The sequence below is a fragment of the Selaginella moellendorffii genome, unplaced genomic scaffold (assembly GCF_000143415.4).
Source record: "Selaginella moellendorffii unplaced genomic scaffold, v1.0 SELMOscaffold_8, whole genome shotgun sequence".
Taxonomy (NCBI): Eukaryota; Viridiplantae; Streptophyta; class Lycopodiopsida; order Selaginellales; family Selaginellaceae; genus Selaginella; species Selaginella moellendorffii.
Window position 1 is genome coordinate 1,944,556 of NW_003314269.1, and position 20,592 is coordinate 1,965,147.

Below are 20,592 nucleotides of genomic sequence, written 5' to 3' on the forward strand. Positions count from 1 at the left end.
CCATCTCGGACTCCATCTCGGACTCCATATCGGACTCCACTTTGGGTCCATCTCGGACTCCATATCGGACTCCACTTCGGGTCCATCTCGGACTCCACTTCGGGTACATCTCGGACTCCAACTCGGGTCCGCCTCGGACTCCATCTCGGACACTTCCATGTGTCATGTGTTGGTCCTTTTTATGTCCCTTTTTGAAGCCTCGCTTATTGCTCTCTTTGTGCTTGTTCCTCGAGCACTTCGTTGGGAGTTCCACTCCCGCTCTCAACCTTTCAAGGCGGAGCTTTTAGTCCAAACGTGTTACGCTCGTTTGGCTTTCGCTTCGGCCACTACTATGTGGCGCCCTTCCGGCTCCACTTTGGGGCCTAGGGATTTTGTGTCTCACATAATGATGGTTGGTCTGGTTGATTTGTTTTCACTTTCCTTTTGAAACTGCAGGAATAGACATGGAAGCTGAAACCACCCCCAAAGCCTGAAGTAGCAAAAAGAGAGCCAAAACCAGGGATTGATCTTGGTAGTGACAAAGAGATTGCAGAAGAGCAAGTTCACACGTCCAAGAAAATGGTGACTGGCAATCTTTTTATAGATTTTTCTGCTAATGGGATATTATGCAGATTGTTGTAAGGGACAAAGATTGGTGGTGCAGTAGCATTTAGTGACCGAGATGCCATGGTTATTACTTCAAATTACATGTCCAAAATTTGCAGTTTTTGCTTTGCTTTCGTGAGACAGCCAGGATTGTGAACTTGGTGTTGCTGAATAACACATGGTGATAAATTTATTCATTTATATGTGGTGTATGTGTTTCTTTTGAATGTAGATGACATTAAGCACAAGCTTTATCACTTTTATGGTTTTGAGCTATTCCACCATGAATTAGAAGAACACTTGCCAAGTACAGGATGTCCTAGCTCTAAAAGCTTTTTGCATGGCTCTTTCGAGTTAGTCCCATGCTTAAACATGTGCATTTATCTATCTATTACTTTCTTCTCTTGTTTTGGTAGAAAGCTTAGTTTTTTTGTGTGGTTTCTTTCTTGCCAGGATTAGAAGGATAAAACATTGTAGCTCAAAATCTGAGAATGCTGGTTTTAATGCCATTGCATTAACAAGAACCAATTATATATAGTTTTAAAGAACTAAACTTAGCACTTGTATGTTTTTATTTTTATTTAATGTGTATTATGTCAAAATTTACTTGCTTATCTCTTTATATTATGACCAATCTGGATTTATATTTTCAGAATTATATAATTTAAATATATATGGGAAAAAAGAGAATTTATATCAGGGTTCTTTTGTAAAAGATGCACATCAAATCTAAGAGAAAATTCTATATTTGCTGAACATATTTGAAGAGCTGAATTACTCATATGGGACAAGATAAGCATGATAACCATTCATGCTTTGTGTGACCTCAAGAATTGTGGCACGGATTTTAGTGGTATCACATTTGGTGATAGGGGGAGACTTTAGGCAAACCTTACCTGTTCTTAAAAGAACTTGCCACACACAAATCATTTGAAATAGTGTTAAATCCTCACCAAGATGGTCTAAAATTCTAAAGTTCTCATTGCCTATAAACATGCAAGTGAACCCAGAAGAAAAGGAATGGTCAAGATGGCTTGTGACCCAAGGAAATGGCAATCTCCCTAACCTCCTAAGATTTAATCAGGACATTTAGAGCACCATTAACATCCACTACTGGAGAACAATTGATAGAGACAAGCAACTTAAGCCTACTTTGAAAGGCTATTCTCACAACTTAAATGACCTCTCTTTACAAGTAAATGACTAAATCCTTTCAAGAATGAGAAACAATAACAAACAAGAGCATTGATACTTTAGAAAGAGAATCAAATGAGAAGATGCTTGATTATCCTCTTAAACTTGGTAACACCGTCTGGAATGCCTTCACATAAGCTAAACATAAAAATCAGCTGTATCATAATGCTCTTACATAATATTAACACAAATAAACTATCATAACCAAAGCTTTATTGAAGTTAAAATTTTACATAATGATATGTAAGTAAGAAAAAAATTCTACCAATAATCTCTTTGAAACCAAAAAAATGGAGATATGCCAATCATTGTTAAATGGTAGTAGTTCTCTATAAGACATTCATTTTCTATTACAATTTGCAAATCCTAAAGACAAACACTGTAAAATATAAAGATATTATTGCCAAGACAAGTTTTCAACCATGGTCAACTTTATAACGCACTCTTTTAAGGGGAACATCAAAGACACAAATGTCTGTAGAACAATATGAGGGACAAGGTTTTCTTCAAAATAAAATAGTGTACACAAAAAACATAGTCTATAAAGAAATTATTTAAAATGATAATATAAAAAAACATAATTAGCTAGTCTTTCTTATACTTAGAGTGTCTCGGCAGAATCTTTGGCCATGCTCACGCAATACCCCATCACTTCAAAGCCGGACCGGTAGCTGTACTGCATGGACTTCCACATAAACAGCGCGGCCATGGCTCCAAACCACACGCCAACAATCCAGAGTCGACGCCAATCCTCTTGGAAAGCATTCTTGGTGCTGCAAGCAAGGAACTGTAGCCTCCCCAGCCTTTCCACGTTACACGGGTGATGGCTCTGGTAGTGCTGCCGGAACGAATCAGCCTCAAAGGTGCGCTTGCCTAACAAGCTCTCGAGCTGTGATATCTGTGATGAAGATGGTCAAGTGGAGTTTGAGTAAAGAATGTAATCGAAGACGAGAAAGAAAAACTTACGCCAACTTCGCCTTTCTTCTCACGATCCAGTTCTTCCATCAACAATGCCGCGTACTCCTCCGCCTGCTCGCCGAGAATCGAGAGTTGGTTGGCCGACGCGCTCAGAAGGATGGCCTGAGAGTGATCAACCATAAGCTTTCTTATAGTCTGGAGAAAATAAGAAACTAGCTCGAACATTGCGATCAAAGAAACCTAATACTCCACAAGAACCAAGAAAATCGTCCTCTAAATACCAATGCACGCGCCAAATCGGCCAGGCGGGAGCTTTCCATCGCTGCTCGAGAGCTTCTCGAATCGCTCCATCACTCTGTGCCACACCGCCTCGTCCCCAGCGCTCGCCGTGCGCTTGTCGATGAAGCGGAGGCCCTCCAGCGCGCTATTCACATTGTTCCTGGCATACTTGCATTCGAACGGGTACGATTAATAAAAAACGCCGTTTAAAACGCGCGTATAATACGGCGTTTAAAACGGCGTTTAAACACCAAGAATATTTTTAAAAACCCTAAAGAATATGCTTTCTTTTACTTAGGATTAGGGTTCATGTAAAATCAGGGTTCGAAAAAAACTGTAAAATTAGGGTTCGAAAAAAACTGAAAACCATTATACCCGTTCGAAAAAAAGCTAAACGGGTATTAAACGTTCGATACCCGTTCGAATCCGGTTGCGTTCGAATGTTCGGATGCAAGTATGGTTCCTGGCAGCACTGGCATCCTCGTCCTCCACCACCGGCATTACGCGAGCATTGCTCCTAGCCATGGCGCTGCCGGAGCTCTCGCTATCGATCACAAGCTCGACAAATCCCGGCTGATCCACCAGTTGCTGTTCGTGCGATCCCTCGAAATATTTTGCCGCCTCTTCCTGCTCGTCCGCGCGAGGAATTTCCCCAGGAACACTGCCGCTGCCGCTCGAAATCTCATCCTTCCCGGCCGGCATTTGCGAATCGCGAGCGCCGGATCGAGAATTCCGCAACCCCTGCGTGAAGATCGAGCCTTGCAGAAAGCCTGGAATGGGGATTTCTTGCGCGCTTTCATGCATTGCACTGCAAGGCAGGCGGCAGAGAACTGCGCGCCACCAAACACCAAGATTCCAGAGCGCCGATCGATCGAAGGCGAGAAGAAAAGGAGTGCCTTTTGATCCAATCTAACAGCGCGCTGGAAGGAACTGACGATCGATCGCGACGGCATACGAACATTTGGGCTTGGCAGAAGAGGAGTACACACACAAAGGAGAGGAGGGAAGCGTTTCTATTTGCATTTAAAACCGGTGGGTGGTAGTGATCGATCTTCAAAGCAATGAAATATCGATCGATCCATCGCTCCATCGCCTGCCCCGTGTTGGTAGTTCTCTCCCTTTATATCCTTTCTTTCTTCTCATCTTCTTCGCTCTTCTTTAATGTGGGAGAGTTTAAGTTCTTCCTGGAAGGAAGAATTAGCAGCCATTGGACAGACTTTGGTGCCATTGGAGCTTAGGGTTCTTGGGCGATGCCCACTGATGCCCAGATATTCGCTGATCTCCTCAAATTGTGTGCTCAATCGAAGGATCTCAGCACTGGCAAGCAAATTCACCAGAGGATCATTCACAGCCGCCTCGATCGCAATCGCTACCTTTGCAATCTTCTCATCGATATGTATGGGAAATGCGGAAGCATCCAAGGCGCGAGATTGGTTTTCCAAGAAATCGATAGGCCCAATCCTTTTACCTGGAACATTGTCATATCTGCAAATGCCGCGAATGGGCATTTGGAAGAGGCCCGTAGCCTCTTCGATCGAATGCCCAAAAGAAACTCCGTGTCGTGGAACACGATTATCTCCGCTTACGCCCAGCACGGCAGATTAGACGATGCCTGCCATCTCTTCGCCCAGATCCCCGATCAGCAGCGCGACGAGATATCCTGGAACGCAATTGTCCAGGCTTGTGCTCTAAACGGGCGCTTGGATCGAGCGCAGGAGCTATTCGATCGAATGCCGCAGCACAGCGTGATCTCCTCCACCGCGCTTGTCGCGGCGTACGCGAGGAGCGGAGAACTCTCCCGGGCGAGAGCGATCTTCGATCAAATGCCGGATCGCGATGCTGTCTCCTGGATCGCGATGGCGAGCGCTTACGCCCAGATCGGCAATCTCATCGAGGTCAAGAGCCTGTTCGATCGATCACAGACTCTCCATCGATCCTCACAGAATGCGCTCGTCCTGGAATCCTGGAATGCCCTTCTCGTGGCATATGCCCGGAATGGGCATCTGGCATATGCCAAGCAAGTGTTCGATGAGATTCCCTACAGGGACATCGTGACGTGGAACTCGATGCTCCAAGCGTTCGCGGAGGCCGGCCATGTGGAAAGCGCGCGGGAGATATTCCTCTCCATGCCCGAGAGAGACGTGGTTTCTTCCACCGCGGCGATGGTGGCGGTAGGGCAAGAGAGTGCGCGGGAGATCTTCGCTGAGATGCCCCAGAAGAATCTCATCAGCTGGAACACGATCGTGACGATCCACTCGCGGAATGGCGATGTGATCGGCGCCAGGAGCCTGTTCGATCGCATGCCCGAGCACGATCTCGTGTCGTGGAACACTATGATCGCGGCGTATTGCCAGTCGGGGCGAATGGAGGACGCGCGATCGCTGCTAGAATCGATGCCCGTCTGGGATCCAGTGTCGTGGATCTTGATGATCTCCGGCTATGGCGAATTTGGCGATGTGATCCAGGCCAAGCACGCGTTTGGTTTGATCCCAGACCGGGACAGCGTCGCTTGGAGCGCGATTATCTCTGCGTATGCTCGAAATGGGCATTCCAGAGAGGCGCTGGCGCTGTTTTGCCGGATGGATCTGGAGGGCATCCCGCCCGAGCAATCCAGCCTCGCCAGCGCCATCGATGCTTGCGCGGCCCTCTCATCGCTCGCGCTGGGCAAGATCATTCACTCCATGGCGATCGATGCCGGATTTGCCTGGGATGTGATCGTGGCGAGCGCGCTTGTGGATCTCTATGGCAAATGCGGGCGGTGGGAGACGGCCATGGCGATCTTCGAGAAGATGCCGCGGAAGAACACGGTTTCCTGGAGTGCTGTTCTCGCCGCCAGAGCCAGGAGCGGGGCTGGCGGCACCGCGGCGGCGGTGGAGATCTTTGGGCGAATGGCGCTGGAGGGATTCGGCGCCGATCCAATCGCGTTCATGACCGCGCTCTACGCGTGTAGCCATGGCGGATTGCTGGACAAGGGATTGAGCCTCTTCGCATCGCTGAGCAGCGATTTTGGGATGGATCCGTGGGGGGCGCACTACGTGTGTGTGATCGATCTCCTCGCCCGGTCGGGGCAGCTTGGGAGATCCGAGGAGCTTATCGCGAGCATGCCATTCGAACCTGGGATTGTGGCGTGGTCGTCGCTGCTCGGGGCGAGCAATCTCCAGGCGGATGTATGGAGAGGGCGTCGCGCTGCCGAGGAAGTCTCGAAGCGCTCCTCTCAAGAACCCTAAAAACAGAGTGATGAACTATCACAGTCGATTGAGATGAAATTCTATGCTCGCAACTCGATCGGGCATTTCCGAGGCGGCGATCTATGCGCAGCTCATCCGCAGCTGTGGATCCGAGAGGAATCTCGACCGCGCGAGGCAGATCCATGCCCGGATCATCGCCGCCGATTACCCGCTGGATCGCTACCTGAACAATCTGCTCGTGGAGATGTATGGCAAATGCGGTGGCGTGGAGGACGCGCGCCGCGTCTTCGATGCCATTCGCGATCCCAACCAGTTCTCCTGGAATCTCATGCTCTCCGCGTGGATCCATGCCCGCAGCGGCGGCGGCCTCCACCGCGCGCGATCGTTCTTCGATGAAATGCCGCAGCGTGACACCGTATCGTGGAACGAGATGATCACGGCATATTCCCAAGCCGGGCACCTACACGAAGTCAGGGCTCTCTTTCGCGATATGCCCAATCCTGACCTAATCTCGTGGAATACGCTCCTTTCAGCAAATGCCCAAAAGGGGTTTCTGGAAGACTCTAAGCAACTCTTTAGAGATATGCCTTGCCATGACATGGTATCATGGAACTGTCTAATCTCCTGCTTTGCACAAGATGGAGATTTGGACAAAGCTCGAGCTTTGTTTCACAAGATGCCCCAATGGGACATAATTACGTGGAATACACTTATTTCGATTTATGCCCAAGCCGGGCATCACAGGGAGTGCAAAGACTTGTTTGAGACGATGCCACGCCGGAACGTGGTGACGTGGACGGCCGTCCTTGCCGTACATGTCCAAAACGGCCAGGTCGTCGAGGCCCGACGGACGTACGACCGGATGCCCGAGTGGGACGTTGTGTCGTGCTCGGCTATGGTGACGGCATATGCCCAAGCCGGGCATTTGGAAGAGGCCAGCGAGATCTTTAGAGGAATGAAGCAGCGCAACACGGTGGCGTGGACGTCGCTCCTGGCGGCATACGCGCAGGCCGGGAACTTCCAGCGCGCGAAAGCATTGTTTGCGGAGATGCCGGAGAAGACAGTTTCGGCCTGGAACTCGATGATCACGGGCTACGGCCTCCACGGGCACTTGAGCGAGGCGCGCCGGCTCTTCCTCGAGGCCCCCGCGAGGGACACGGTCACCTGGAACGCGATGATCCAGGCGTGCATTGATAATCTTCGCTTCCAGGACGCCAAGGGCCTGTTCGATCAGATGCCCCACCACGACGTCCTCTCCTGGAACTCGATGATGGTGGGATTCTCGCAGCTCGGGGAGCTCCGCGAGGCGGAGCGTCTCTTCCGATCCATCCCGGAGAGGAATGTGGTTTCTTGGAACACGATGATCGCCACTTACGCGCAGCATGGATTCGTCCGCGAGGCCGCGGAGCTCTTCGATCGCATCCCCCGCCGCGACATCGTCACCTGGAACGCGATCATCTCCGGGTTTGGTCAAAACGGGCTCGCGGAGGAAGCCAAGGCGGCGTTCGAGCAAATGCCCGAGAGGAACATGGTCTCCTGGACGGCCGCGATCGCGGCGCTGTCCCAGAACGGACGGCTGGATGAGGCCCGGGACCTGTTTGAAAGAATGCCGCGCCGCGACGTGGTGGCGTGGAGCGCTATAATCGCCGCGAACGCCCAGAACGGCCGTGGGTGGCAGGCGATACACCTCTTCCGCCTCATGGACCTCGACGGCGTTCGCCCGGACATCAGTACATACGCCAGCGTTCTCGACGCGTGCGCGGGCGTTGGATCGCTGGGCCTGGGCCGCCTCGCGCACGCCGACGCCGTCCACGCGGGCGTCCACGTCGACGTCGTTGTGGCGGGCGCGCTGGTCAACATGTACGGCAAGTGCGGCCAGCTCGGCGCCGCGCGGCGGCTCTTCGACGCGCAGCAGGTACGGAACGCGGTGACATGGACCGCCATGGTGGCGGCATATGCCCAGAACGGCCATGGCGCCCAGGCACTTGAGCTCTTCCACGTCATGAACGCCGAGGGCGTGGGCGCCTGCTCGGTTGTCTTCGTCAGCATCCTCTCCGCGTGTAGCCACCTGGGACTGGTCCGCCAGGCACGGGACTACGTCCACTCCATCACCCGCGACCACGGGATGGCGGTGACGTGGGACCACTACCACTGTATGATCGACGTCTTTGGACGGGCAGGATGGCTCCTCGAGGCCGAGGAGCTCATCACGAGCATGCCCTTCTTGCCCGGGGACGTTGCATGGACGACGCTGCTATCGGCGTGTAAGCTCCACGGTGACAAGCACCGAGGTAACCGAGCCGCGGACGTGGTGATCGAGCAAGAGGACTCGGACCAAGTCGGCTCGGCTTTCATGCTCTTGAGAAACGTTGTAACGGATCCTCAAATTGTCTTTCAAAGTTAATCCAAGCCAAAATTAATTTTACATCCAGGTCTTGCCAGCTGAGAGAAGTTTCGTCTGTGCCTATACACCACCATCCTTTGATTTTGGAGAGAGAGGAGAGAACCCACGCTAAGATCTGAGAGAGTAGAGGCTTACGTTGTTTTGTCCCTGTTCTTCCGCTTTCTCATGTCTGCATTGCCTCTGCGTGATAGTTCTCTAGATCAGCATCCAGCTCTTGGGCCGACTTCACTACGGGCTTTCCTCCTCCCTTGCCTTTACCGCCGGCGGCGCCGCCCAGCTGGCTACCTTTAGTACCCCCGGCGATGGCAGGCTTCCGCCGGATTCGCTTCCCAATCCGGCCTCGTCCGGGAGTTCGTAAGCCGCCGCCGCCGCCGCCGCCGCCGTTCGTGTTGCTCACAGCGTTGACACTGCTCCGAGTTTTTAGAACTTGCACAATCTATCGGTGAGGACGTACCTGGGAGTAAAGGCGGTGGCAATGTTAGTGCCCAAGCACTCGATCTTCATGGGCTTTCCATCGAGTTGGACATTGTTATAGTGTTTCATCGCCTTGAGTGCATCGTACTTCCTGGCGAAGACCACGTCCGCTGTACACTGCAATTCAAAAACAAAAAAGCAGTCAGAAATTTTTAAAACAATCCTGGAGGGAAATACCTTTGATCTTCCACTTCTGTCGAAGTGGACTGCGCACCGCTTCAAGTCTCCCTGCTCGGAGAAGAGCTCCTGCCAAGAGAAGAGAACATGAGAAAAAGATAAAAGCATCACGAGACAAAAACACGAACCTTGATATCGTCAGTGGAGACGCCGTGGTCGAGGTTAGAGATAAAAAGCTTGGTGCCAGTCTCAATACCGACGGGCTTAGTCCGGGCACCACCACCCACGAACCCATCTTCAAACATGTCATGCTGCCAAGCACCGGCACCGGCACCGGCACCGGCACCGGCACCAGCACCCTCTGGAGCACTCCGCCGAGAACGCTGAGAAAAAGAAGAAGATGAGACCACCGCGCCATTCTAGAGCCGGTTCCTAGAGCTTGCCTTTCCAATGGAATACGGTGTCGTCCGGGGCCCGAGGCGGTTAGGGGCGTTACGGATAGGGCCCGAGGCCCGAGAACCGCCGGCACCACCGCCGCCCCCCCGCCGCCTCTTGCCGGCGCCTCTAGCCCCGGCCTTGTTGCTCTTGATAATATCATCCAAGGACTGATCTATGTTCGACATGGCCGAGGAGCTGGACGGATCGACCGAGATCGTTGCCACTGTGAAAAAGAAGACCCAAATAGAGGCTTAAGTACCAAAGATGAGTGGATCCAAGCTTGGCGAGGAAGAGGACGATGACACAAATCAGCGCAGCCAGGCAGCCTCGAAAGAAGGAGATTACGACCCAGTAACAGACAGAGAACTCTTTTTTTCTGATGCGTGGTATGTGTGTGTGTGGAGGCGGCAGAAGATCAGCATCAAAGGGCAACAAGAAAAAGGAAATTTCTTGCGGAGAAATCCTAGATCTTTGAGCTCGAGAGGAGAAGAATCACGATACGATACCAGTACTGCTTCGAATCGGCGATCCGCGACGGCGCGCCTTGCTCTTGAAACCCTACCCCAAAGGCGAAGCCAAAATATCACCGGGGCTGACCTAAAAAATGGAGGTAACGTCGGTTCCGTCTATAGATCTTTCAAGCCTCCAGCGGAATATTCCGTCAGGGCGTTTTTAGGGTTCTAGCGGGGGAGAGAGAGGAAGCCGCAATGCCGAAGTCGAAACGCAACAAGCTAGGTGAGCGATAGAATGCGCGATTTTCTCGCTCTCATCGTGATTTTCTCGCAGTTACATTGTCCAAGACGAAGAAGAAGGGCCGGGAGCACAAGGAATCCATTGTTACCGCCGTGAGGAAGGCGTCGGAGGAGTTTAGGGAGCTGTATGTCTTCTCCTTCGAAAATATGCGCAATGGGAAGTTCAAGGCTCTCCGGGACGAGCTCAAATCCAGCACCAGGTCTAAATTCCTTTCTTTGTTCTTCGCTGCTGAGATCTGTGACAAAATGTGGCTATACACAGATTTTTCCTTGGATCGAACAAGGTTCTGCAAATAGCGATTGGAAAGGGCCCTTCCGACGAGGTGAAGGAAGGGATCCATAAAGCCAGCGAGTTCCTTTGCGGGAACACGGGAATGCTCTTCACGAATTTGCCAAACGAAGAGGTGGCCAGGTTCGTTTTGAAGAAAAACCTTGCTTCGTCGCTCTAAGGGGAATGATATCGCAGGATTTTCACAGACTTCGAGGAGCTGGATTTCGCTCGAACTGGCAGCACGGCGACTGAGACGGTGCGTGTAGACAATGCTTTTGCTTTTGCGTGGTTTTCTTCGTGTAGCTCACTGTGAGTGACTACACAGGTGGAACTCAACGAAGGCCCACTGGAGCAATTCACGCACGAGATGGAGCCATTTCTGCGAAAGCAAGGAATGCCTGTTCGTCTAAACAGAGGTGTGAAGATCAAGCGAGAGCTAGACTAACTCCGGCTTGCAGGCGTTGTGGAGCTGGTCGGCGATTACACCGTGTGTCGAGAAGGCGAAGCAATCTCGCCAGAAGCATCGCGGATACTTGTGAGTCATCACGAAAAACCATCGCTTCTAGCGCTCTAATGTTTCTTCTTTCCTTGCAGAGGCTCTTGGGAGTGAAAATGGCTCCCTTTAGAATGAGCGTTTTGTGTCGCTGGAGTCCCAATGGATTTAAAGTTTTGAAAGCTCCCGAGAGCCAAAAAGTTTTGCAATAAGAAAAGCAAATATTTAAACTTGTGTGAAGAGCCCTAGCTTGCCCTAAATTTTGAGCATGGCGGACGCGCGGAATGCTCCACAGATCCTCCAGCACGTCTCCAAGACGCTCACCTGCACGATCTACGACACGCTCTGGGTCCCCAGCAGGTAATCTGTGTGGAATCCGTGGGAAAAACTCAGCTCTAGCAGCGAGCTACTGGGAATTTTTTATGTAGTGCGCGGTTCGTTCTCTTGGGATCGAGTGCGCGCTCCACAGGGACTATCCAGGTTACAAATGCATTAATGCAGGGATCTCTCCTGTTAGAACTTTAGAGTTTTTCTTACTTGGCTTCTTCTTTCCTGGTTTAAAACGAGAAGTTCTTTCTTATTTGCTTCCATAAACTCAGGTCTATGAGCTTCAAGGGAACGATGTCAACAAGCTCGACGAGGTTTGTTCTTGATGCGTACTGTGGCTGGAAATCAAGTAAAAAAAAACGAGTTTGCAGGTGGACAAGCAGTTTAGTTTCAAGTGTGGGACGTTTGGTGCCTCGGACCTTGTAAGCATCCTGTATCTGATGCTAAACAGTTGGATATTATTTTTTTCTTTTGCTTCAGGTAAATCGTCAGCTAGCAACAGGGGATTTTAAGGGAAACTTGCAGATCTGGGACCTCGAACGACTTGGTTATCCCGTCTACCATTGCAAAGGTAGATAGCTTTTTTTTTCTTCCCGACAAACCATATTTTTTAACACTTCCGCAGCTCATGAAACAATCATCAATGCGATTGATGGCGTTGGGGGCTCGGGGCTTGGTTTTGGAGCTCCAGAAATTGTTACGGGATCACGGGATGGTACTCTTCTGTTTAGCATATGTTCTGATTGATGAACTCCATTTCCTCAGGACGTGTTTGTGTATGGGATCCTCGGCAGAAGGACGAGCCAGTGAGTACCGTGTGGCATAGTTTTCTTTCTAGAATTTATATCGAATAAGCTGTGCTAGGTATCTTCGTTTGAGCCGGAGCGAGCAGACGCTGCACGAGACTGCTGGACAGTAGCATTTGGTAAGATGGCTGTGTCGCGTTTTTTCCTTCACCATGGCAAATTCTGGCATTGGCAGGAAATTCATACAATGACGAAGAACGTTGTGTTGCAGCCGGTACTATTTCCACTTTTGCCTCTTGTGCTGAGTTCGCTGCAGTGGCTGGTTTCTTTTATTTCAAGGCTACGATAATGGTGACATAAAGCTTTTTGATCTAAGGACTGGAAGCGTTCGCTGGCAGACCACAGTTCGGAATGGAGTACGTAGACGTGAATTTGAGCTTGAGCTTCTAAGTCTAATAAACTGCTGCAGGTTTGTGGTGTCGAGTTTGATCGCAAGGACGTCAAAATGAACAAGCTTGTGGCAACAACACTGGAAGCGACCTTTCATGTAAGTACATTCCATTCCACCTTAACTTTCAAGAAAGCTGAGAGCTGCTGGCAGGTTTATGACATGAGGACTCATCACCCAGAAAATGGCTACTCGTCCCTGACCGAGAAGGTGAGCTTTTGCTGGTATTTCTCGACATTTTATCTTTAGCGTTGTGATTTGAATCACAGGTATCTCACGGGACAACGATCTGGGGAGTGAAGCACCTCCCACAAAACAGAGATATCTTCGCCGTTTTAGGTGGTGATGGCTCTGTCAGCATCTACAAGTATTCGTATCCGGATCAACGATCGATGAAGGACGTCGATGGGAAATCTTACGGAGTAAGCACAATTCACATCTTCCATCTGAATTGTCTCACAATCCTTTGCTTTTGGTGACAGGTTCTGGGTCAAGTTCACCTTTTGTCGTCCAAAGTTCTCTCGACACAACCAATAGGTGCATTCGGCTGGTTAGTCTTTGCGTGAAAAAAAAAGAAAAATCTGGTTTAGTGGTGCTGATGGAAATGTTGCAGGAGCCCTGACAAGGAGGGTCTAGCCGTTTTGGGCTCTTTCGATCAGTGTTTGCGAGTTGGAATTGTGACCAAATTGAGCAAGAGTTAACTAGAAAATACTTCACGGGTATGCCACTTTGCATTCGAAGGTAATGGAAGTTGGCAACGACATTCAAGAGTATGTTTCCAGACTGAAGTTGTGTGGCAAAACTAGAAATTTGACTGAAGGCAGACGCATTCACGCATCTCTATCAAAGAGCCCGCATTGTGCAAATAGATTTTTGGCCAATTTAGTGATAGAGATGTACGGGAAGTGTGGTGATGTCGCAGGAGCCAAAGAAGTTTTTCATGGACTCGGTAGTCCTAATGTCTACTCCTGGAATCTCCTGCTGGCCGCTTATGCCCACAACGGGCATCTGGAAGAATCCAAGAGAATCTTTGATTCTATGCCGGAGCAAAACATCGTGTCTAGGAATGCCATGCTTGCGGCGTATGCTAAGGGCGGGGACCTTGATAAAACGAAGGAGTTTTTCGAGGCACTGGCTCAGAAGGATGAAATCTCAATTACCACCATGCTCCTGGCATATGCCCGTAACGGGCATGCCGATCAAGCAAGGGTTTTGTTTGATCAAATGTCCAACAAAGACATGGTTTGCTACACGACTCTAATCACCGCATATGCCCAAAGCGGAAAAGTTGACGAGGCAAGATACTTGTTTGATAGAATGCCGGAACGCGACGTTGTGTGTTGGAACGCCATGATCTCCTCGTACGCCCAACAAGGGCATACAGACCAGGCATATCATCTTTTCAAGAATATGCCTCACCCGGACGTGATAACATGGACGGCTGTGATCAGCGGGTGCGCCCAACATGGCCAACTTTCCCACGCAAAGGACTTGTTTAACAAGATGCCCCAGAGGAGCCTCGTCTCCTGGACGGCTCTGGTCACGGCTATGGCCAAGTACGGATGCACGGAAGATGCCCTTTTGCTATTCCACAAGATGCCCGAGTGGAGTACGGTCTCCTGCAATGCGGTGATTGCGGGCCTGGGCCACTTTGAGGAGATTTTCGAGAGAATGCCGTACAAGGACATTGTGACGTGGAATGCCATGGCGCAAGCTTATGCCGCGTTAGGAGATTTTGGCAGTGTAAAGAGAAGCTTTGACACCATGCCCGAGTGGGACATGGCCTCTTGGACAATCATGATACTGGAATATGCTCGCCACGGCCGTCTAGGAGATGCGAGGCTCTTGTTTGAAAAGATGCCTAACTGGGATTTGGTTTTGTGGAATGCCATGATCAACGCATATGCCACAAGTGGGCATTTAAGTGAATGTAGTAACTTGTTCATGCGGATGCCACAGCGTGACGCTTCTACTTGGAACTCTATGGTCTTTGCAAATGCCCATGCCGGGCATATAGATCACGCAAAGTGGCTTTTCGACCTAATGCCGGAGTGGAATGTAGTGTCATGGACAGTGCTTCTAGCAGCATATGCCCAAGCTGGGCATCTGGCTTACGCCCGTGAGATGCTGAATCAGCTGCCGTGCCAGCATGCCGTGCCTTGGAATGCCATGATCGGTGCGTATGCCCAGCTTGGGCATGGCATGGAAGCCATTCAAGCGTTTGGCGAGATGAAGAACAGGGGTGTGTCACCCGACAGCGTTACGTTCGTGAGTGTCATCGCTGCGTGTGTGAGCCTTGTGACCGCCGGAGTTAATTGGGAGCTCGTCCGCAGCGTTTTGAGCCAGATCGCTTATAGAGAAACCTGTGTCCTGAATGCCATCGTAGATATGTATGGTAAGCTTGGAGCCGTCGAGAGAGCTAGAAGAGTTTTCGACAGCATACCTCGGCCCACGACGGTTTCCTGGACGGCGATCATCTCGGCTTATGCTCAAAACGGATCACACCACGCTGCCCTGGAGCTTGTTCTTGCAATGGAAGCTGACGGTGTTAAGCCGGACGATGTTGCCTTTATCACCATTCTCACGGCGTGTAGCCATGCCGGGTTACTAGCTCAAGGCAGGAAGTACTTCAGGTCCATGAGCGAGGACCACGGCCTTCTCCCGACGATGGACCACTTTAATTGCATGCTAGATCTCATGGGACGCGTTGGATATCTGCAAGAAGCTGATGAGCTCGTCAACAGCATGCCTTACTTGCCTGGATCCATGGCATGGACGTCGCTGTTTAGTGCGTGCATGCTCCAGAGAGATGGTCGTCGTCGAGTTCTTTTTGCTGCTGAAAAGAGCTTGCGTCTTGACCTTAAAGATGCTGTTCCGTATCTAGCAGTATCAAACACACTATCTGCGTCGGAGAGAGGCCACAGTCTTAGAACGAAAAGAGGATGAAATTTTGCAGAGCGTTACCTGTTCGCATTCTTGATCGCCTGGAGTGGCCGGCGCTTGCACCTTCTTTTGCTGACGGGTGTAAGCTTCGGAGTCGCGTTTTCAACACCTGTAAATGCCTCACCGGGCTGGGACTGGATAGGAGGGCTCAAAACATCCAAACGGGTTGCCTGCCTCTTAACTCTTGGCGGCGTGTTGGCCTCCTTTGTTCTGGCAGCGTGAGATGGCGCTTGGTAGTGTAACATATCCTCGTGTACTTTCTGAGAGCTCAGAAGTTTCACTTTGAAGGGAGTCTCCGCCGTGAAGCACCCCGTTGTACCGCTTGGTGCATCCCGTTCAATTAGCACATTTCCATTGTTTACCTGCATTTGGAAGTTAACAAAACAGCAGTTTTGTAGATCACCAAATACCAGTTGCAGTAAAGCAGCGAAAGATCTTGCTACGTCGTGGCTGTCTTGCCCCTTCACTATCTGAGTAAAGGAGCTGACCCCATCAGATTGCTCCGGTGCTTCGTGTAAGCACCTCTCAATGATACGCTCCCCATAAACATGTATATCAAATGCAGGACGTGCATCCTGCGAGAAATATCAGCAAAACGTTTGAAGTGTGAAGCGTGGACATACCTGCTTAGCCAATGACGCTTCTACCTTCACCTTCCAGTTCGAAACGCGAGAAGCTAGTTCAGCTCGGAGCTCAGCTTCTACCAATGTTTGCATCACAGAATCCTATATGATCAGCCAGGTGAGTAGATGTCGAAGAGGTAAAAACATTCTACCCTTGTCGCATGGCACAGCTTTTCAAAAGATGTTTCCCCCTCCGGAGCATTCAAAGGTTCTGTTTCTCCGCCAGCTTCTGGAACAGTGTCATCCCATGGTTCGAAGTTGTCAACGTTGTCAGGTTCATCATCAGATTCCGGAGGTTCTGCAGCTGTTTGAAAGTCCGTCTTCGCCTGGCAACGGGAACTAAAAGTAAAATATAAATGCCAAAAGCGGCATTACCTTCTCGGCGGTTCGAGAGTTGGTTTTTGTCGTCCTTTTAAGTCGGTCAGCAGCTTCCTTATCCTGTAGCGCCTCCAAGAACTCGCAAAATGTAGTCCCGTTTCTCGTAGCCATTGGAAACTCCACATCAACCACGGGGGATTTAGTAGGCTTTTTCCTGGACAGAAGACCTGCTAAGAATGAGAAAATCTCAGTTAACAAAGGATCAATGAAGATAGCTTTTACCTCTCTTATACGGCTTTACTAGAAGCGTTCCTGGTTCGTGAGGATTGAGCCGTGCCCAGGGATCGTCCTCATCATCTTGCTGTTGTTGCTCGTCCGCGTGTGGGATGTTGTTAGCACCTTCAAGGGGTGCATCGAAGTTAATGTTTCTCGCCGAACACGGCTCAAAGTCGTCTTCTGGACCTTCACAAAAATCATCTCCCCCATAAGATGGCCGAGTTTTTTTGCCAGAGCTGGCTCTACGACCCGGAGTTGATGCTCTGTGGCTTCTCGATCGTGATGAGCTTGGAGGACGAGGAGTCGCTCTCTCAGCTCTAGGAACATATAAGTAGTTATCAACGGCCTCGGCATCGCAGGGGTCTAGAAGCAGGAAATCTCTATAAAGAAAGCTCGTTGCAATCTGGAAAGGAAAACCAAAACAATGAGAATCCAGAAGTAGAAAAAACCACTGACCTGGTAAGTTGACAATTCACCACCGTTTTTCATCGTCTCGAAAGCATCCCCTTCGACAACGAGAAGACTTGTAGGAGGCCTGTTTAGAGAAGGCGTGATGCCGATACTCTCGCCATCGTTGAGATCGATGTTTGTTTCCTCTGTAAGAAGTAGTCACGAACCACATAAGAGCATAACGCGAAGTACATACCAGGCACATCATCCAAGTTAAGAAACTCTTCCTCTTTCTCTTCCTCGACAACCTCGGCCTCCTTGGCACTCCCATTCTCGGGCAAAGCGCACTTCTTTTGGGTGATGAAGCTCAAGGCCTGGAGAACAAGCGCGTACAGGTACTCGACCTTCTTGCTATACACCTGGGTCGATCCCTGGATGAGCAGCGCCGCTGGAGTTGGAAAAAACTTGGCTCAGGGATTTTCCTATCTCACTAGATCGACACATACCTTCTGCGAAATTCAAGCAGCTCTGCCCATCTTGAAACAGCGGTGTGAGATGGAGCTGGGAGAGATACTCCTCCAGCTCCTGCGCGACATCCACAGACCAGTTCTCTCCCAAATCCCTGCACGGCTGGAGGAGATGCGCGTAGCGGGGCTCGCCCTCGCCCGACGCCATAGCTAGAGCCCTAGCATTCAAATTTTTGGCGGGTAGACGCTGGATACCGTCCGCGTGGACGGTTCACAAAATTCAGCTGAATGCAGTTACGGGCAACAAGGGTAAGGATTTGGGGGTTTTTGGCCTTAGGGCGAGCCCATTCCATCTCTCGCGCCATCGTCTAGGGCGAGGGCGGAGCCATCGCGATCCGGTGCTTGGATGAAGAGGATTCCGATAGTTTGCCACCGGCATTGCGATCGTCATCGCGATCAGGTACTTGTTCTTGGAGAATGCAGCGGAAGCCAAAGCCTGCGTCTGGGGCGGGATTCGGCGTGGTTCCTCCCTATCAGCCGAATATCGTCCCTCGCGTGAAGATCTGGTTTCCTCCGGCGTTCACAGCCAAGTACAAGCCAGAGCCAGAGCCAGCGCCGGCGGAGATCAGCTCATATCCGTCGAAAAAGAGAGATTTTGATACCTTCGCTCAGGATGCCGAGGTGTGTAGTTTCCAGGGGGAGGATATTGGAGGCTATCCTCCCAGGGCGGAGGAGATTTTGCTGTTCCAGGACTTGAAGCGTAGGCGCGGCGTGCGTTTCACCTTGAAGGATATTGAGGAGGACGAGAATGCCAAAGTTTTGGCCGAGAAGGAGATGAGGAACTTTGAGGGGTTCTCTCGGCCCCGACCACCTGAAGTTGGGAAAGGCCCTCCAGCTATTTCGCTGTCGATCGACTTGTTCGACAATCCCGAGATCGATCTCAAGCATCCCTCCACGGACATTCAAGAGGTAAAACTTTTCTTATAACTGGTTGCTTTCTTAGTTTTGTGTGTTAACTTCTAACGCACAGGCCCAAGAACGTGGTGAGAAAGGAGCCAAGGCAAGAGCAAGGTTTTATGCCTCTACGGGCCTTTGTGAATGGGTACCTTGTTACGTGCTCGAGTATGACAGAAAGAACGACACTTACTTGGTTGAGTTTACGTTTAACGAGAAGAGAAAGGTCATAAAGAGGTAGTAGCTGCTCATGCTTATGGATCATACTGATAATCGGGGTCTATGCAGGCTAAGTTTCATATTGGACAGGGAAAGAGAGCGCGCATTTGTCGCCAGAGTGTTTGCTGCCAAAGACCTTCGAACAAGGATTGAAACTCAAATGGTAATCTTTTATGTGCTCCTCGTCGTTCTTCTATAATCCTAATCAATAAATTCTAGTTCAGCGCTATTCCGCGTATGTTGAGGACCTTCCATTCAGAAATCCTGAAGTGATTGACGATCAGCTTTTGAATCGCGTTTTAAACATGTCTGGAGTGGAGCTTTCTAGAAAGTTTACCGCCACTGTTGCTGACTATTTCGAGGACATGAAACGTGACTATCGTCTCAGTGTAAACAGCTCGATTCTCAACCATTATCAGCTTCTCAACGAAGAGGAGCGACCTCGATTTGCCGCTCTTCAAATATTTTCCAAACTAAAGCAGGAGACATTGTGTCCAAGGTAGTTCTCGTTTTTGTTCTCTCATGTTTGTTTAAGTCGGGATGCTGCAGACAGGGTTGTGTTCCTTTGGTATTTGATACACCGTTTTTCTTCGTACGGGAAAGCATATCTAGAACACTCTGTGTTGCTGAAGAGGCTTTTCTGCTTGGTTTGCAGCTGTATTACAAGGAGATGGACATCTCAGAGGTTTCGCTAGTCGATCCACAACTTTACAGGGATCAGAGACCATGGTTACTAGAAAATTTTCGTGAAACCCAAGAAGAGTATATCAGGGAAACTGTCGAGTACTTCAGAAACGAGTACGTACGACATTCTATCAAGTTTAAAAGACTAATTTTGTTGTGCAGGTGGGTGCCGAAAGTCGTTGGCATTATTGACGAGTTGGTGTCCCCAACCGCTCAATATCCACAACGATCGATGGAAAGGCTTATGAACTACATGATGCGGCTGTCGCTGACAATGAGGGAACAATTGGAGATGGTGATTTTGCTATCTACGTCTGGTTACCGTAAACTGTGGGAGCAGTATTTGCCGTCAGAAGAAAAGGTGTCTGAGCATCAGGGGATACACAGGCAGCCGTTGTTCACCATCCAGCTGACGGTGGCTGATAATGAGTTTGTTTTTGTGCCTTCTCTAGAAACAGTCGAAAGCACGGTACTGGGCATCTATGACCACGCTATTCAGTCCATCAAAGGGATAGAAGATTTGCAGTCAAGGTTAACTACTGTCACAAATCTTCTCGTTTCCAATGAGATATATACACTACCACCGGACGAGATACGGCTTGTCGCATCCCGGAAAAAGATAAAGGTTCCTCGTTCTTATCATTCTCTTGCTCACGTAATACTTACACCCTGTGATCTGCAGGAAATTCTAGAGTACAACTTTCAACCAGCACGCAAGCTGCAGGAAGATTATCAAGAATACAACGACCTTGCGCATTTGAATATTGACACTTTTGCAGAGGTGTATATTGTGGCTAAGCATTCTCTCGAGGACTACGAGCAGACAATCACGAATTATTTGGAGGTATGTTTGATGATAGTTTAGGCGTTGCAGCTGATCGATTTGCTCACAGGTTGCAGAGGCTGCATTTTGGAGATCGGAGAGGGAAGTTGTAGTGCCAATGTTTCACATCGATTGCACAACCATACGTGATTTCCTCTACAAGAAAGCTACTGCTATAGCGAACAAAATCAGCTGTCAAATTCTTGAAACCACAATTGCCAAAAACACCGTTCTTTGTCAGAAGTATAATGACATCGATCA

At 49.9% G+C, this 20,592-nt stretch overlaps 8 protein-coding genes across 8 annotated transcripts; 6 read left to right on the forward strand and 2 right to left on the reverse strand.

The window, feature by feature from the left end:
• Positions 1 to 4,226: 4,226 nt before the first annotated feature.
• Positions 4,227 to 6,203, forward strand: LOC112345406 (pentatricopeptide repeat-containing protein At4g02750-like). Its single transcript, XM_024672103.1, has one exon. The coding sequence runs from the start codon at positions 4,227 to 4,229 to the stop codon at positions 6,201 to 6,203; it is 1,977 nt and encodes a 658-aa protein (XP_024527871.1).
• Positions 6,204 to 6,246: 43 nt separating this feature from the next.
• LOC112345407 (pentatricopeptide repeat-containing protein At2g35030, mitochondrial-like) lies at positions 6,247 to 8,568 on the forward strand. Its single transcript, XM_024672104.1, has one exon. It carries the CDS (start codon positions 6,247 to 6,249, stop codon positions 8,566 to 8,568), a length of 2,322 nt encoding a protein of 773 aa, XP_024527872.1.
• Positions 8,542 to 10,195, reverse strand: LOC9635376 (THO complex subunit 4A). Its single transcript, XM_024671995.1, has 6 exons — positions 10,104 to 10,195; positions 9,603 to 9,820; positions 9,348 to 9,542; positions 9,220 to 9,288; positions 9,023 to 9,159; positions 8,542 to 8,975 (listed from the first exon to the last, which is right to left on the reverse strand). Exons 2-6 carry the CDS (start codon positions 9,780 to 9,782, stop codon positions 8,732 to 8,734), a joined length of 825 nt encoding a protein of 274 aa, XP_024527763.1. The 5' UTR covers positions 9,783 to 9,820; positions 10,104 to 10,195; the 3' UTR covers positions 8,542 to 8,731.
• Positions 10,196 to 10,251: 56 nt separating this feature from the next.
• LOC9632069 (mRNA turnover protein 4 homolog) lies at positions 10,252 to 11,353 on the forward strand. The gene is made up of 7 exons (XM_002966955.2): positions 10,252 to 10,332; positions 10,384 to 10,549; positions 10,612 to 10,761; positions 10,816 to 10,876; positions 10,946 to 11,036; positions 11,079 to 11,155; positions 11,215 to 11,353. The coding sequence occupies exons 1-7, from the start codon at positions 10,305 to 10,307 to the stop codon at positions 11,323 to 11,325; spliced, it is 684 nt and encodes a 227-aa protein (XP_002967001.2). The 5' UTR covers positions 10,252 to 10,304; the 3' UTR covers positions 11,326 to 11,353.
• A 1-nt stretch (position 11,354) lies between these two features.
• On the forward strand, positions 11,355 to 13,422 carry LOC9635377 (WD repeat-containing protein 92). The gene is made up of 15 exons (XM_002966956.2): positions 11,355 to 11,473; positions 11,542 to 11,593; positions 11,713 to 11,754; positions 11,812 to 11,862; positions 11,921 to 12,011; positions 12,066 to 12,155; positions 12,206 to 12,246; positions 12,305 to 12,365; positions 12,422 to 12,460; positions 12,526 to 12,602; positions 12,656 to 12,733; positions 12,788 to 12,844; positions 12,904 to 13,056; positions 13,117 to 13,184; positions 13,248 to 13,422. The coding sequence occupies exons 1-15, from the start codon at positions 11,382 to 11,384 to the stop codon at positions 13,333 to 13,335; spliced, it is 1,080 nt and encodes a 359-aa protein (XP_002967002.1). The 5' UTR covers positions 11,355 to 11,381; the 3' UTR covers positions 13,336 to 13,422.
• On the forward strand, positions 13,375 to 15,518 carry LOC112345408 (pentatricopeptide repeat-containing protein At4g02750-like). The gene is made up of 2 exons (XM_024672105.1): positions 13,375 to 15,403; positions 15,501 to 15,518. Exons 1-2 carry the CDS (start codon positions 13,379 to 13,381, stop codon positions 15,516 to 15,518), a joined length of 2,043 nt encoding a protein of 680 aa, XP_024527873.1. The 5' UTR covers positions 13,375 to 13,378.
• LOC9635378 (condensin-2 complex subunit H2) lies at positions 15,489 to 17,859 on the reverse strand. The gene is made up of 10 exons (XM_002967306.2): positions 17,691 to 17,859; positions 17,441 to 17,632; positions 17,251 to 17,390; positions 16,801 to 17,197; positions 16,576 to 16,745; positions 16,353 to 16,526; positions 16,201 to 16,302; positions 15,988 to 16,152; positions 15,599 to 15,939; positions 15,489 to 15,536 (listed from the first exon to the last, which is right to left on the reverse strand). The coding sequence occupies exons 1-10, from the start codon at positions 17,857 to 17,859 to the stop codon at positions 15,533 to 15,535; spliced, it is 1,854 nt and encodes a 617-aa protein (XP_002967352.1). The 3' UTR covers positions 15,489 to 15,532.
• Positions 17,860 to 18,128: 269 nt separating this feature from the next.
• On the forward strand, positions 18,129 to 19,179 carry LOC112345409. Its single transcript, XM_024672106.1, has 4 exons — positions 18,129 to 18,620; positions 18,682 to 18,842; positions 18,894 to 18,987; positions 19,044 to 19,179. The coding sequence occupies exons 1-4, from the start codon at positions 18,129 to 18,131 to the stop codon at positions 19,095 to 19,097; spliced, it is 801 nt and encodes a 266-aa protein (XP_024527874.1). The 3' UTR covers positions 19,098 to 19,179.
• Positions 19,180 to 20,592: the final 1,413 nt, after the last annotated feature.